The sequence below is a fragment of the Cricetulus griseus genome (assembly GCF_003668045.3).
Source record: "Cricetulus griseus strain 17A/GY chromosome 1 unlocalized genomic scaffold, alternate assembly CriGri-PICRH-1.0 chr1_0, whole genome shotgun sequence".
NCBI classification, from domain to species: domain Eukaryota; kingdom Metazoa; phylum Chordata; class Mammalia; order Rodentia; family Cricetidae; genus Cricetulus; species Cricetulus griseus.
The window spans coordinates 250,471,501-250,485,054 of record NW_023276806.1 but is presented as its reverse complement, the minus strand read 5'-3'; the positions used below and the strand labels follow the sequence as shown (position 1 = coordinate 250,485,054).

Here is a 13,554-nt window from a genome sequence, read left to right as displayed (position 1 = left end):
TTTCTTTCTTAAGGACAAAGGAAACTTGGAGGAAAACACCACAAATAAAAAGCCAAACAAACCATTAGCACATTCAAATCAGCTCAACATCACTGGACTTTCCTTCCTTCCTTCCTTCCTTCCTTCCTTCCTTCCTTCCTTCCTTGCTTCCTTCCTTCCTTCCTCCCTCCATTCCCTTTTCCCAAATATTCTGACTGAAAGCAGAACTTTTCTCAAAGTTTGACAAGGAATATGTTTGAACTTGTGACACTTCAAAGAGCATGTTAAAAAATGCCCTCCTCTCCGGGTGTTGGTGGTACAGGCCTTTAATCCCAGCACTCGAGAGGCATAGGCAGGCGGATCTATATAAGTTCGAGGCCAGTCTGGTGTACAAAGAGAGTGAGGGTAGGCTCCAAAGCTACACCGAGAAACCCTGTCTCAAAAAACCTAAATAAATAAATAAATAAATAAATAAAACAAAAGGCCTCCACATAGACAGGGCCCAATTGCCTTGGACATCTTATATCTCTTGCCTTAACCTCTAACGTAGTCAGCATTTCTCTATATATTCCTTTATTATTATTCTAGAAAATCCCTAAACAAATCTCCTGAAAGGATAAACTAAGCTCTACACCCTACCACTATTAATTGATATTTGATGTTTGTGTGCTCTGGTTCTTTTAAATTAAATTAAACATAGGCCTCATGCATGCTAATAAGAACTCTAGCATCTAATTCACCACCAGACATATTGGCTTTTCAATGGAAAAAAAACAAACAAACTTAAATACCATTTTATGACAACACTCAGTTTTCAATAAACATTGAACTGAAGGTTATCTTTAGCTACTGCTCAGTTCATAGTAGTCTTCAGCTGGTTTGATTTATGTCTAGCCCACTTTACCTTTGTTTCACAAGTGCCAAGGCCCCCAGTTTGTAGGGAGAAACCCTGTTTATGAGGTACCACTAACCACGCCCACTTGGGTTTGGTCACAGGTGCCCTGACCACACCCGATTGGTGTGGTCAGAATGACATAACAAGGGTTTAAGAAGGACTGAGGCGCGGACTCGGGTCTCTTTTCTCTCTCCAGCCTGGCTGAGCGGACCTCTGCGGGTTCCTCCAGCTCCCGTGTAAACCTGGTCACTGACTCCGTTGCATGATTACTTTCCTAATAAACTATCTATTATCGATCTAGTTCTGACTCCCCATTGTGTTCAGCTTTACCTAGTTAGTTAGTTTCATCGGCATCCTTGGATATTTGGAGGGTTAGGTATCCAGTCATGGTATATTCAATAGCGAATAAACACTTAAACACACATAAACTTCACCAGAGATAGGTAGCCCCAAAGAAAGGTGAAGCTGTGACCTGTTATTTCTCTAAACAGTCATTACTTCACCCTACTGCAGTTGTCCCAAGGGTAGTAGGTATGGAAGGAGGCTTGCCTCCTAAGCAGCCATGGCTTCTCCAGTGACCTTCTCATTCTTTTAAATGCCATGCCTTCATTAGCTATACACATCAGCTTCATTCAGCTCACTCTTGTTCCTCCTTGCAATCACTGGAAAAGAGACCTTACATTTTGAAGACCATGAAATGCTGCACTGAGGCTGTACACAGGCAAGAATCCTTGTGGGTTTGAGGAGGGCCTTATGTTTTCAGTGCTTACTAAGAGGAAGACTCTAGAGTTAGGGAGAATACTCCAGAGGGAAGAGTGAGAACCACTAAATCAAGAAAAAGGACATAGCAATGGTAGATTTCTGGGAAAAGTCCAAAGGACTCCCATCACTGACTTCTGCTTTCTGTGAAAGACATGAGGCTCCTAGCCTTCAGCTGCCATGGGGAGCAGTTTCTTTGCTCACTTCCACACTTGGAATAACTTCTAAGACAGGCCAATGTCTCACCCTAGCATTCAGTCAGTATGAAATATGTTTTCAGAGAACAGAAAATACTACCCTTAAAGGAAACCATGTTTCTCAGGTCATTTGACACTGATGTTGTTAACACTCAGGGTATTCTATGAATAGTTACAATAAAAAAACCACAAGTCATTATTAAAATTTCTTAAGATCATATTTAAAACAGAAAGGATTAATCCTTGCCCATATTCTACTCTAAGGCATTGTGAAATATTGAACAACTAAAATATAGATCAAAGTGAACAAGACCACTCATGACTCTATGATTTCATACCTGTGTGGATTAAATGATTAAACCACAGCCATATGCTTAGTACTTTATCCTTAGTTTTTGCTTTTGCCAAATATTATCTTCTGGGGTATGTATTCACCTGAATGGGACAGAAAGTTTGACCTATTAAACTCAAAAGAGGAAAAAAAAAACAGTTTAGAGATGATTCTCTAGCTTCTGGTCTTGATGTAGGGCAAAATATCATGGTGGTGAGAGTATGTGGCAAGGACCAGAAGCAAAGAGATCACCTTCAAGGACCTTCAAGGACCACCTTCAGTGACCCACCTCCTCTAACTACATCTACCCCCAAAAGTTACCAGAACCTCACTAAATGAAACCACCATAAAGAGACCAAATATTAAACACAAGAGCTTCTGATGTACATTGCATATTCAAACCATGATGGAGTGTACACAATGAGTTCTCTTGTAACAAGTCAAATTTCCTTACACCCTTGTTTCCCAAGGTAACTATTTATTCAGTTCTAAAGTATATTTTACCATAAAAGGCATAAACTCTATTTTTCTCCATCAATTGGATTTATCCTTGGAAATTAAGGGTACTATTAGCAGAGCCTTGTTTATTTTGGTGCTTCTGACCTACATGGTAATTACCATTGCTATAAACAGACTTAAAACTGACTCAAGATTTCTGCTCAGTAACTGTCTTCTTCTTAAGAATCACTTGCGTCCCTGAATTCAAGGCTGAGGGATAGAGAAACTCTTCACATTGGCCTATGAGAGATTTGTGTTTCTGGACCTGGTTCACTCTTGCTGGAAATGAGTTGCCCATTGTCCATTTTGTCTGTGAGTGAAGGTGGAACGTCTACACCATGGAGTAGACTTGACTTTCTGGAGCTATAGGAGGTTGAATACACAGTCATAGAGCTATTGCAAACAGTGTACAAAGCCATCTAACTGTACAGTCATCTCTCCAGCCCCAGACATGATTCCTTTCTCTAGGATCTGACACTATGACCTGACAGTTGTCCGTGTTTCTACTGTTGTGCCCAAATTCTGAAACCTCCAAATCACCAAGAGGCCCATTTTGATGCAAAAGCAAAGAGTCTTTTATTATACTTGTTTAACGAGCTAACCCCATTAGGTCAGGCACTTCATCCATCCATCTCGAGGATGGCTGGAGAAAGACCCCTAGAAACTAATAGGCAGGGATCTTATAGCAGGTGTCTAGGGGTATGCAACAGTCTTAGGACTGATATGCTTCCAGGCTTGGATGACCTGCCGTGTGTTGATTGGTCAACTGGTTGTTATGGCCCATAGGCCCTCCCAGGGCACTTGCTATGCTCTATACTTCACTGTTGTGTACTTGTACATAAAGTACACGCAGAGCCATAAAACACAGCTCTGTCAGCTAACTTCTGATTAGTTCCTTGCCACGAGGAGGCCATTTGACCTCCTAGGGACCAGGAATGGAGGGGCAAAGTCAGGTGAGCACATGTTAGCCTGTCATGGCTCATAAAACGGGGTGGGGTAGTGGTGGTACCTTCAATACTCTTTGATGAGAAAAAAACCCCAACTTGAAACGTGGTATTCTGGTTTGCTTAGTAGAAGAGGTAGTGTAGGAAAAACGTAATACCTGTGTTAAAAATCAATATAATATTTAAAAACATAAGCATCATGCAAATTCCACTGAGACCAATGGTCTTTAATGTACCTTTATGATTGGATTCTCCTACTCCCAAGGTGGAATTGAATTTGATTATTATCTGTATTTGTCACTTTTCCATTGCTGTGGTAGAATAGCCTGGGAAAAAACAAATTTGAAGAACAATTTTGGCTTATAGGAGTGTGGGCTTGGCCTGACAGCCAGGAGGCAAAGTCGATCACATTTTATTTGTACATTGATACAACAGACAGAAGGGAGAGGGGGCAAAGGAGTTGGAGAGGGCAAATGGAGTCAAAACTCTAACATCCACCCTAGGTGTTTCTTCCTCCCACAAGCTTCTATTCCCCACAGGGCAGCATAAGCAGGACACCAGGCTTTCCAACACATGTGTGTTGGGGTCCGAATATGATATTTTGGATATAGGCCTCAACTGGATTTCAGGAGCTCCAATCCCCCCATTGTCTTTTAGATGTAGGCTGGTTACCTCTGGATGGCCTGGGCACTGTGGAGAATATCTCCTAGTTTGTATAACAATAGACTGAGGCCCTAAGTGGGCCCACACCTATCATCCTGAAGACTAGTGAAAAGTGCCTAGGGACTAGTAGGACCTGCCAGAAGGCTTGAGTATGTGCTTTGAGGACTATCTTGAGGATTAAAAGAAATAATTGATATTTAAGGGACCAGCTCCCCATTTCGGCAGCCATAACAGCCGAACACGTGCTTGTCTGACCTTGTCTTAGTCACTAAGGTCAGATGCCTGCCCCTTTCGGCAGCCGTAACAGCTGAACACATGCTTGTCTGACCTTGCCTTAGTCACTAAGAAGTTAGATGCCTGCCTTGTGGCAAGGAACCAATCAGAAGTTAGCTGGTCGTGCTATGCTTTATGGCTCTGGGTGTGCTTTACGGACAAGCACACAGCAATGACGAGCAGAGCATAGCAACCACCCTGGGAGGGTGTATGGGCCATTGCAACCAGTTGACCAATCAACACAGGGCAAGCCCTCCAAGCCTGGAGCCACACCAATTCTGAGCCTGTGTGTACCCCTAGACACTCCCCTTACACTGCCCTATAAGATGTCTAAGCAGCCGCTTCAAATGGTCTTTCCTAGCCATCCACCATGGTGGGTGGATGGAAGGCCTGAGCTAACATGGGGTTAGCTCGTGAAACTATAATAAAGCCTCATGCTGTTTGCATCAAGCTTTCAACTAGTCATGGTGATTGGGATGGCCTCGGTCTTGGGCTGAGATCCTGGAAGCCTGAGTTTCCGGGGGTCTTACAATATCAGCTCTATACATGATGATAAATGTCATCTACCAATACCCCCACTTTTGTAAAGCTATTTAAGAGGATACTTGAATAAACCATGGTCTCCAGTACTGACTGAGAGCTCTCCTGAGATGACAAGATGTCTCTGTCTCATCCTTAATGCTGTTGGGTAACTAGGATTTCCCTGATCCACACTCCCTCACTCAGGGTTGGACCCAGGGCTTTTTGGCTGGTTCCGATCACAGCCCTAAAGACATCAGTCTGGAAAAGATGGCCTCTGTAGTGTAGGACTGATACAGGCCAGATCCAGGCACAGGAGCCTGTGGGGAACAGTTCACATAAAACCACAGCATTGCTTTTTACGATCTATTACTAGATATAGCATATGTGGAAAATAAACAGCATAAAGATCATGAAATAGAACTTAAGGAGAGTATGAGAGCCCCCTGTGCTGTATACTTTTTAGTCCCTCCTTGATGATATTCTCTTATTTAAACTTTAACCCCATTGTCTTAGCCACTGTTAGATTGCTGTGAAGAGACACCATGACCAAGGCAACTATTAGAAGAAAAAATATTTAATTGAGGCCTTGATTATAGTTTCAGATGTAATTATCATCATGGAAGGGAACATGGCAGCTGGCAGGCAGGCGTTGAAGCAGTAGCTGATGGCTACATCCTGATCCACAGGCAGAGAGAGCAGCACTGGTCCTAGTGCAGGCTTTTGGAACCTCAAAGCTCACCTCGGATGATATACTTCTTCTAACAAAGCCATACCGTACTAATTTTTCTCTCAAACAGTGCCACACTCTGTTGTTTAAGCATTCAAATATGAGCATTCAAGTGTGGATGTACAGGGACCATCCTTATTCAAACTACCATATTCTTAATTGGTCTAGATAATAAAAGTCTGGAGTCAGATAAAGAGGGAAATGCTGAGAGATCAGAGACAAGGAGCAAGCCACAGCATACCTTACCTTCTAAGCGTCTCCACAGAGAAGAGAGCAATTTCCTGTTTGTCCCTGCTTATATTCTGTTTCTGCCCAGCTATGTGACTTCCTGTCTGTCTGTACAGACCTCCAGAACTCTATGGTTAGCTAGTGAGAAGCTCCATTCTCTGACCCCCAAACAAGCTTTATTTGTGCAAGAAAGGTATCACCACACCATATCTATCAATTAGTTTTGCTATTTAATTTTACTTATTATAAATGAATACATATCTACTTACTGGTATCTGGCTACTTTGACTCATTATTTCAGAAAAATTCTTACGTTATAAATAAGCCACACACAATAATGTATAATGTTGTATTATATATAATACAATTCTTGCTAACACTCAAAAGTTATTAAAGTAGCAGTATTGGTATCATTAACTTAAAGCCACCCAGTTGTGAATGACAGTGTAAGTGGCTTGGCGTCATCTCTCAAAGTTGGTGTTTTCCAACTTTTTTATTTTAGTGTTAACCATCCTACTGAACAATCATTGATTTTAAGTTAACTAAACCTCTAATAAACTCATGCCAAACCAAAGTCTGAATTCAAGAGCCACCATGTTCTAGGGAATAGCAGGATAGCCTCTCATCAAGAGGGATTCTTTGGCATCAAGCTCAAAGAACAAGTGTGGTTACAATAATAGGAAAGTGCATTTAATTTGGGAACCAAGAGCTATGAGCATAGGCTTGATATGCATGCCCTGAAAGCTAACACTCTGATGATGGGAGGCTGTAGATAGATGGAAACAGGAAGGGCTATATTTTTGGTTACCAGTTGGGCTTTTATAGCTGCAACAGGAGGCTGAATCATGCTGTTTTCACCTTTGCAGGGTCTCTGTTCTGGTGCCTCTTGGATATTGTCCCTATAAAGAATGAGAAAGGAGATGTTGTCCTTTTTCTGGCCTCTTTCAAAGATATAACAGACACTAAAGTGAAGATTACTTCAGAAGATAAAAAAGAAGGTAGGTGTGGTTTTCATAAAACATAGACATCTGGCAAAACATTTTGAAATTTTTAACTCAGACCTCTGGGGAAGGACAAAAGGCCCTTTTTGATAACAGCAATTGATAACTATTGATGGCTCTCAGTCAATATTTGGTGTATATCCAAAACTCACAGAGATGGGCATTTCCATCTCATCTTTGTAATGACCACTCACTTGACAGGAACAAGAAGTTCACATACCTCTGTGACTCACATGGGGGCCAGATAATAGCATCCCAATGTTTCCCACCTCTTCACTTCATCAGGGAGTAAAGATGCATTGACTGGACAAGGGGTGTTAAAGTGATGATGTGTTTGATGTGTGTAGGTAGAAGTGCAGCATGGTGGTTATTAGAGGATGTTACAACCATGTACCCTGTACCACACAGCATGTACTGTACAGCATGCAGATTATTCAAAGTCACAAACAAACTTTACAAACATCTTTGAAAGCCTCCAAGAGTTTATATAAATATTCTGTCCTTTAGTTGCTAGTATTTAAAGCTGTCTAACGAAAGTCAACAATGATAAAATGCCAATAGTGTTATAAACAGAAATGGGGTCTAGTAACCAGGGGAAAAGAGACCATTCGGCGTGGGTTTCTGGGTAGTAAGTTGCTTTTTTAACTTCTTTATTGAATCATTAGGTGTTTCACATCATGCACCCCAATTCTCTTCACCTCTAGTTTCCTCCATATTACACCCCCAGATACCCCTGTTGTATCCCTCCCAGAAAAGAAAACTAAAAGTAAGTAAGCAAGCAAATAAAGAACAAAAACAAAAGAAAAAAAACATTAAACCAAAACAGAAAAACAAAAAACATACCCAAGACAGCAAAAATCTCTGCTTCTCCTCCTCTCCTGTCTCTCCATCACCTCTTCATCTGTGCTGGTGACATTTGAAGTTTTCATGTGTCATATGGTATACTCCTTTATCCCATCAGCTTGACTGGTGACTGACTGTCCATTGCAGTGAGTCATTGGCTGGTTCAAGGTCTCTGGTTTTTGGACACTGTCCTCACTGGATCTTCACCGGAGCTCTTCTGGAGTATGCTGTGTCTTGGAAATCGTGTGGGTATCATTCTGCAGGTCCAGTCCCTTCACAGACTCCAGCAGGATTTAGATGGGGTAGATGCTAGGGGTGGGTCAATGAAAGGCCCCGCTGTGGGCCAGGTGTTAGCCAGGCAGGTCAGATAGAGCCATTGGGGCCAGAGGCCTCAGGTGTAGTAGTGGAGTCAGCTCCCCATTCATGCATGCCCTCAGGATAGGTTCATCCTTGCCTGTGGTGAGGGGTGGGGGTCCTCTCTCCCAAGTATAGGGGCAAGCTCTCTTGCTGTTGCCAATAGCAAGAAAAGCCAGCTTTCCCAGGGCAGTGAAGGGCCGAACTGGCTCAATATAACACACTGACTTCACTTTGCATGATCCCTGAGGCCTCCTGAAGCACCACTGGCCACGGAAATCAACACAAACCCCAGCTGCAGCTGGGCCATGAACCCATACGTAGCCCTTGGCAGCAGCTTAGACCAGGATGACATCCTGGCTCATGGTGGAGGGAATGGCCACTCAGGTGGGAATGGTTCTGGCAGCCTTACGGTCACTGCCTGCACGAAACCTGCTGTAGTAAGTTGTTTATCAGAACCACTGGCTTTGTATTTCAACCCTGAATTTTAGGAGTTGATTCCCTTTAAAAAATGTGTATGAGTGTTTGTTTCATGCATAGTGTCTCATGGAATGACAATCCAAGGGAAGAGATACTGAGTTTGTTTTGGACTTCTGTCTTTTGAAATGCTGCTACTCCTTTGCCTGTCTATAAAATGTATTTAATATAACATTTGAATCTATGTATTAATGAATTTGACAACCTAGATTCTTGGTGCTCTGAGTCTTTCCTCCCAGTCGAATGTCCTGAAAAGAAAACAAAAACCACCATTCTGTAAGGACATAAGTGTTCTAGGTTAGAAAGTGTGGACAGAGGCTTTCTGATCACAGAATTCTCAAAGGGGTGGGTCAGGATTAACAAAATCTTTTTAGTGTTGAAAAATAGGCACTTCTGAATTCAACTGCTGAAACTATAGTTCTTAAAATGTATTTGTATATAATAAAATACATGTGATTTGTCTATAATTAATTAAGTATAATAAAATGGATTTAATTTTATAAGTCATATTTAGCATTTAACATTATTGTGAAAAATTAATAATGAATAATTCCACAAATGTCAGCTAAGCAGCACCCATCAGCCACAAAGCTAGCATTTGGGTTGTCATCGGCCACATCTTAGCTTAAATCCTTCAGCTTCCAGCTAGTGACACAACTCAGATCTGTGTGGATCCAGGAGGGAGGGACCTGTGAAGCAGACAGAGGCCACGAACAGAAGAGATGTTGTAGGGAAGTTAAGACAGATGAAGGCAGAGATGTGCTCATGGAAGTGTGTCAAGCAGAGATTGCTGCTCTACTTCAGTGAAGCAGCCTCCAGTGCAAGAAACACTAGACACTTCTTACATTTGTTTTTACGAACTTTACTATTTCCCTGATGGTTGAGGCCATCACATTAAGCCAAGGAGATACAACCATAGTGCTTCATCAGATGCTGTTAGCTCATGTGAAACAGGTTTTAAGTTCAAGTATTTAAGCATCAGCCCCACCCAGCCCATCCCTGTCAGGCAAACCACTTTCTTGATACCATATCCTTTTAACAGTCTTGAGGTTTCTGGTTAAGCTGTGCTTGCCTGATTACTCTCCAGTAAAGTGTACTCCTTTTCTGTCTGTTCATTCAGGTCCTTAAATTTTCCCACTTGTGGCACATCTCTATCATCACTATTCCCCATAGAAATCCTAGCTCTTTTCTTTAGTTTGGTTTTATCAAACCATCTTATCTCACAGTGAGCAACTTTCCATGGACTGTTTCACTCTCTTTTCACTTTTTGTACTGATTTATACAACCTGGTTATCTGTTTACCTTTCTAAGGGAGTGGGGAACCTGGGAGAATGGAGCCCAAAAATGAGGTGGAATAAATTGTCATGCAATAGCCAGTTTTATTAAAAGCATCAGACAATTCATACTCTGAGTGTGGTGATATGTTATTTATGATTTATTAAAGCTTATCTGAGGATTCAGAAAGCAAAGTCAGCCATAAGCCATAGAAGCCAGGCACACACCTTTAATCCAAGCATCCAGAAGCTAGGAGGTAGTGGTACTCACTTTTTATCCTAGGACTCAGGTTTAAGAGATAGATGGTTCTATGGGAGTCCAAGGCCACCCAGATCTACATATGATTGATCCAGTCCTAAAGAGAAACAGCTCACACAAAGATGATCTCAGCAACCGGGATCACGTGCCTTTAATCTCAGCACTAGATGGCTATAAAAGATAGGAACAGGGTCTTCAGTAGTCAGTATCAGTCATTCATTCTGCAGCCACATTGTGGATAGGAAGACATTGAAGTCTCAGGATTCTCCAGCCACACTGAAGAGAGGCAGCAGTCTGAGGTTTGGTGGAGCCAGGATTGCCGTTCATCGCAGTTAGAGTGAGAGCTAGTGTCCTGCTGCTTTGCTTTTCTGAGTGTCAGCTTGAAGTTTGAACCCCAGTATCAGTTATTTTATCGTGCAATACTCTGAGGTTTAGGAGGAGTCACATGACTAAAATGTACAATCACAAAGGCAAACTGCACATGGTGGACAGGCTGCATGTGGCAAAAACCTGTTTTTCCACAGAGCCCAGTTGTAATGAATACTCTGAAGTAAACTTACTCCTATCTGCTATACCTGGGGGAGCCATGCAAGTATAATCCAAGAACAATTCTGCGTTTCTCAAGAAACTGAGGTCACAAGACTTTTGTCTTGGTTCCTTGGAGTGTTCTCCAAAGCATGCTCACACGACTCCATTCTTGGACCCTGTTACCGCAGGCCGATGCTGCTTCATGTCTCTGAATGTCCCATGGATCTGAAACATTAGAGATGCTGAGTCAATTGTTGACTGGCTGAGTTTCCTAGATGTTTACTTATATATCAGTGTTTTCTAAAATTCATTTCCTCCCAGCTCATTTATATGTGTCTGAACTTTACAAAATTCTTTTCACAGCAGTTCACTCTTGACACTAATTTGGTTTTTCATTCAAACCAGTTGAGCTTAATAATACATGCTGTGTTTTTCCAGGCACAAGGCCCAGTGCCATTATTTTTACTTATTTCTTATGGAGTGTCCTAGATTTGCTGTGCTATGGTGTTATGTGGCCTCAGGATCATAAGGTATCACCAAATCAGGGAAACTAAATTACAGTTTCTAAACTGGGGGTAGTGGGGACTTCAAATTTATTTTGAGAATCTCTAAGGGGGTTGGATGAGGATGTGGCGTGTGTGTGTGTGTGTGTGTGTGTGTGTGTGTGTGTGTGTGTGTGTGTAGTGGCATCTCACCTTGCCAGTGAATTTCTGTTAGTGGCCTCTCCCCTTTGGGCATGGCTTCAGGTTTGGATGTGACCGGAAAGTAGAGAATCAGAGGATTCAGAGGATGGGCTCTCTCTCTCTCTCTCTCTCTCTCTCTCTCTCTCTCTCTCTCTCTCTCTCTCCTCTCTCCTCTCTCTCTCTCTCTCTCTCTCTCTCTCTCTCTCTCTCTCTCTCTCTCTCAGATCAGATTGGATAGAAGGGCCGCAACTGCATCTTCCGCAGCAGGAAGGCTGTGGCAGTTCTTTATTATTATCTGTGTAAGTTGTTCCCCAATAAAATACTCATTTATCATTTATCTTGGGTCTAGTGAACTCATTAATATCCCCCAGTGGTGATACTAACTAGGATTCACATTCAGTATCATTTATAGTCCAACTTTGCCAAGCCCTTGCAATAAGTTGCCATGGTCAAGTACAGTGACTAAAATCTGATGTTGCAACTATATCTGAACCAATTGCTAAGTGGCTTTGGAAAGAAGAAATAAAATCATCTTGCTGAATGTTCCCTGTGTGTTGCATGCAGGTATGAGGTCCTGAAAACCACATTGACTCAAGGTCAAACAGTAAGGGCTTACTTTTCTCGTGTTTCAAATGCCAGCACTGAGTAGCCAGAACAGCAGTTCTGGAGAACTGTGGTGTTCTCTTCTGCCATGTTCTGCATGCTGGTTCAGTCCTGCTACTTGTGAGCTCACTCTTTAAAGACCCTGCTGCAAATGTAGAAAGCATGGAGAACGAGGGTCAAGGCATTTCCCACCTTCTCCTCCAGGCAGTCATCACAATGCCATTGACCATGCTCTGTCATGTGGTCAGGGGACATTTCTAACTGCAAGTGATGCTAAGATATCAAACTTCTTGGTTTATGCTCTAATCTTTATAAATACTTTCATGAATAACTGTAAGAAAAAAGAAGGTAGAAATGAGTTTGAGTCAACCAACCCAAGAGTCTATGAAACTAGTCTATGTTTATGATTTTATTTATATCAGTCTGAGTAAGTATCGTACAGTGTGGGAAGGCTAGTGTCAGAGAGACCATGTGAGCAGGCATGGACCCAGCGTGCGAAAGGTAGAAGAAGCATAGATGCCCATGGCCATCTGATCTGACTTCATAACTTCTTTCCATGTCCTAGGGCTTCTTATTTATCTAAGGAGAGAAAACTTAAGTGAGCTGAACTGGAGGCTGGACCCCTGAGTATCACCACAGTAGATGTTTACTGGGATCTTCCTTCCTTCCTTCTTTCCTTCCTTCCTTCCTTTCTTTCGTTCTTTCTGTTTTCTTTTGTTCTACTTCCTAGTTATTGAGCACTTACTACATGCCAGACACTCTGTAAGCATGAAGATAGATCCCAATAGCTTAAATTTTAATAGAGGAAGCAATTGACAATGGGAAGTAACTTTTGAAAGGTGTTTCAGATAAGCATAAAGGCAGGGGGAGCAAAGAATGGGGTGCTATAGTGGAGTGGGTAGAGCAGAGATACTTCTGTGTGGGTGGTCAGATGTCTCTTTTGGGTTTATGTAGAACACAGGGCTTCTCAGTCTTGGTGTTCAACTGATTCCCTAGGATCTTCCTGAAACACATGGGGTCTGAAAGTCTGCATTTCTAGCCAACTCACAGAAAAGCTAATGTGTCAGTCAGTTCTCCAGACTGTATTGGAATAGTAAGGATTTTAAATAAAAAAACTAGGAAGTAGAACCAAAGAAAATAGAAAGGATGAAAGGAAGGAAAGAAGGAAGGAAGGAATGAAGGAAGAAAAGGAAGAAAGAAAAGGAAGGAAGGATACCTAAGAAATTCCAATTTATTGTGTTTTTATTGGAGTATACATTTCTTTCAAGGCCATACTTGGATTTAGCCTTTCAAGACAAAAGGATAATGTGATGAGGAAAATTAACTGACTCAATGTCTCTCTCTATGACTATGGATCAGGCTGTAGATCTTAGCTACTGCTCCAGTACCTAGATGTCGTTTGCCATGATCCCCACCAATGATGACAATGGAGTAAACCTCTGAACTGTAAGCCAGCCCCAACTCTTCTTTTGTAAGAGTTGCCATGGTCATGGTGTCTGTTCATAGCATTGGAATA

General features: G+C 42.0%; 1 protein-coding gene across 1 annotated transcript in view; it reads left to right on the top strand.

Annotated features, from left to right (window-relative positions):
* The window catches only part of Kcnh8 (potassium voltage-gated channel subfamily H member 8), a 373,434-nt gene that overhangs the window by 125,096 nt on the left and 234,784 nt on the right, over nucleotides 1-13,554 (top strand). The window contains exon 3 of the mRNA XM_027394572.2: nucleotides 6,883-7,014. Coding sequence (XP_027250373.1) covers nucleotides 6,883-7,014 — 132 coding nt within the window. The remainder of the gene's footprint in view (nucleotides 1-6,882; nucleotides 7,015-13,554) is intronic.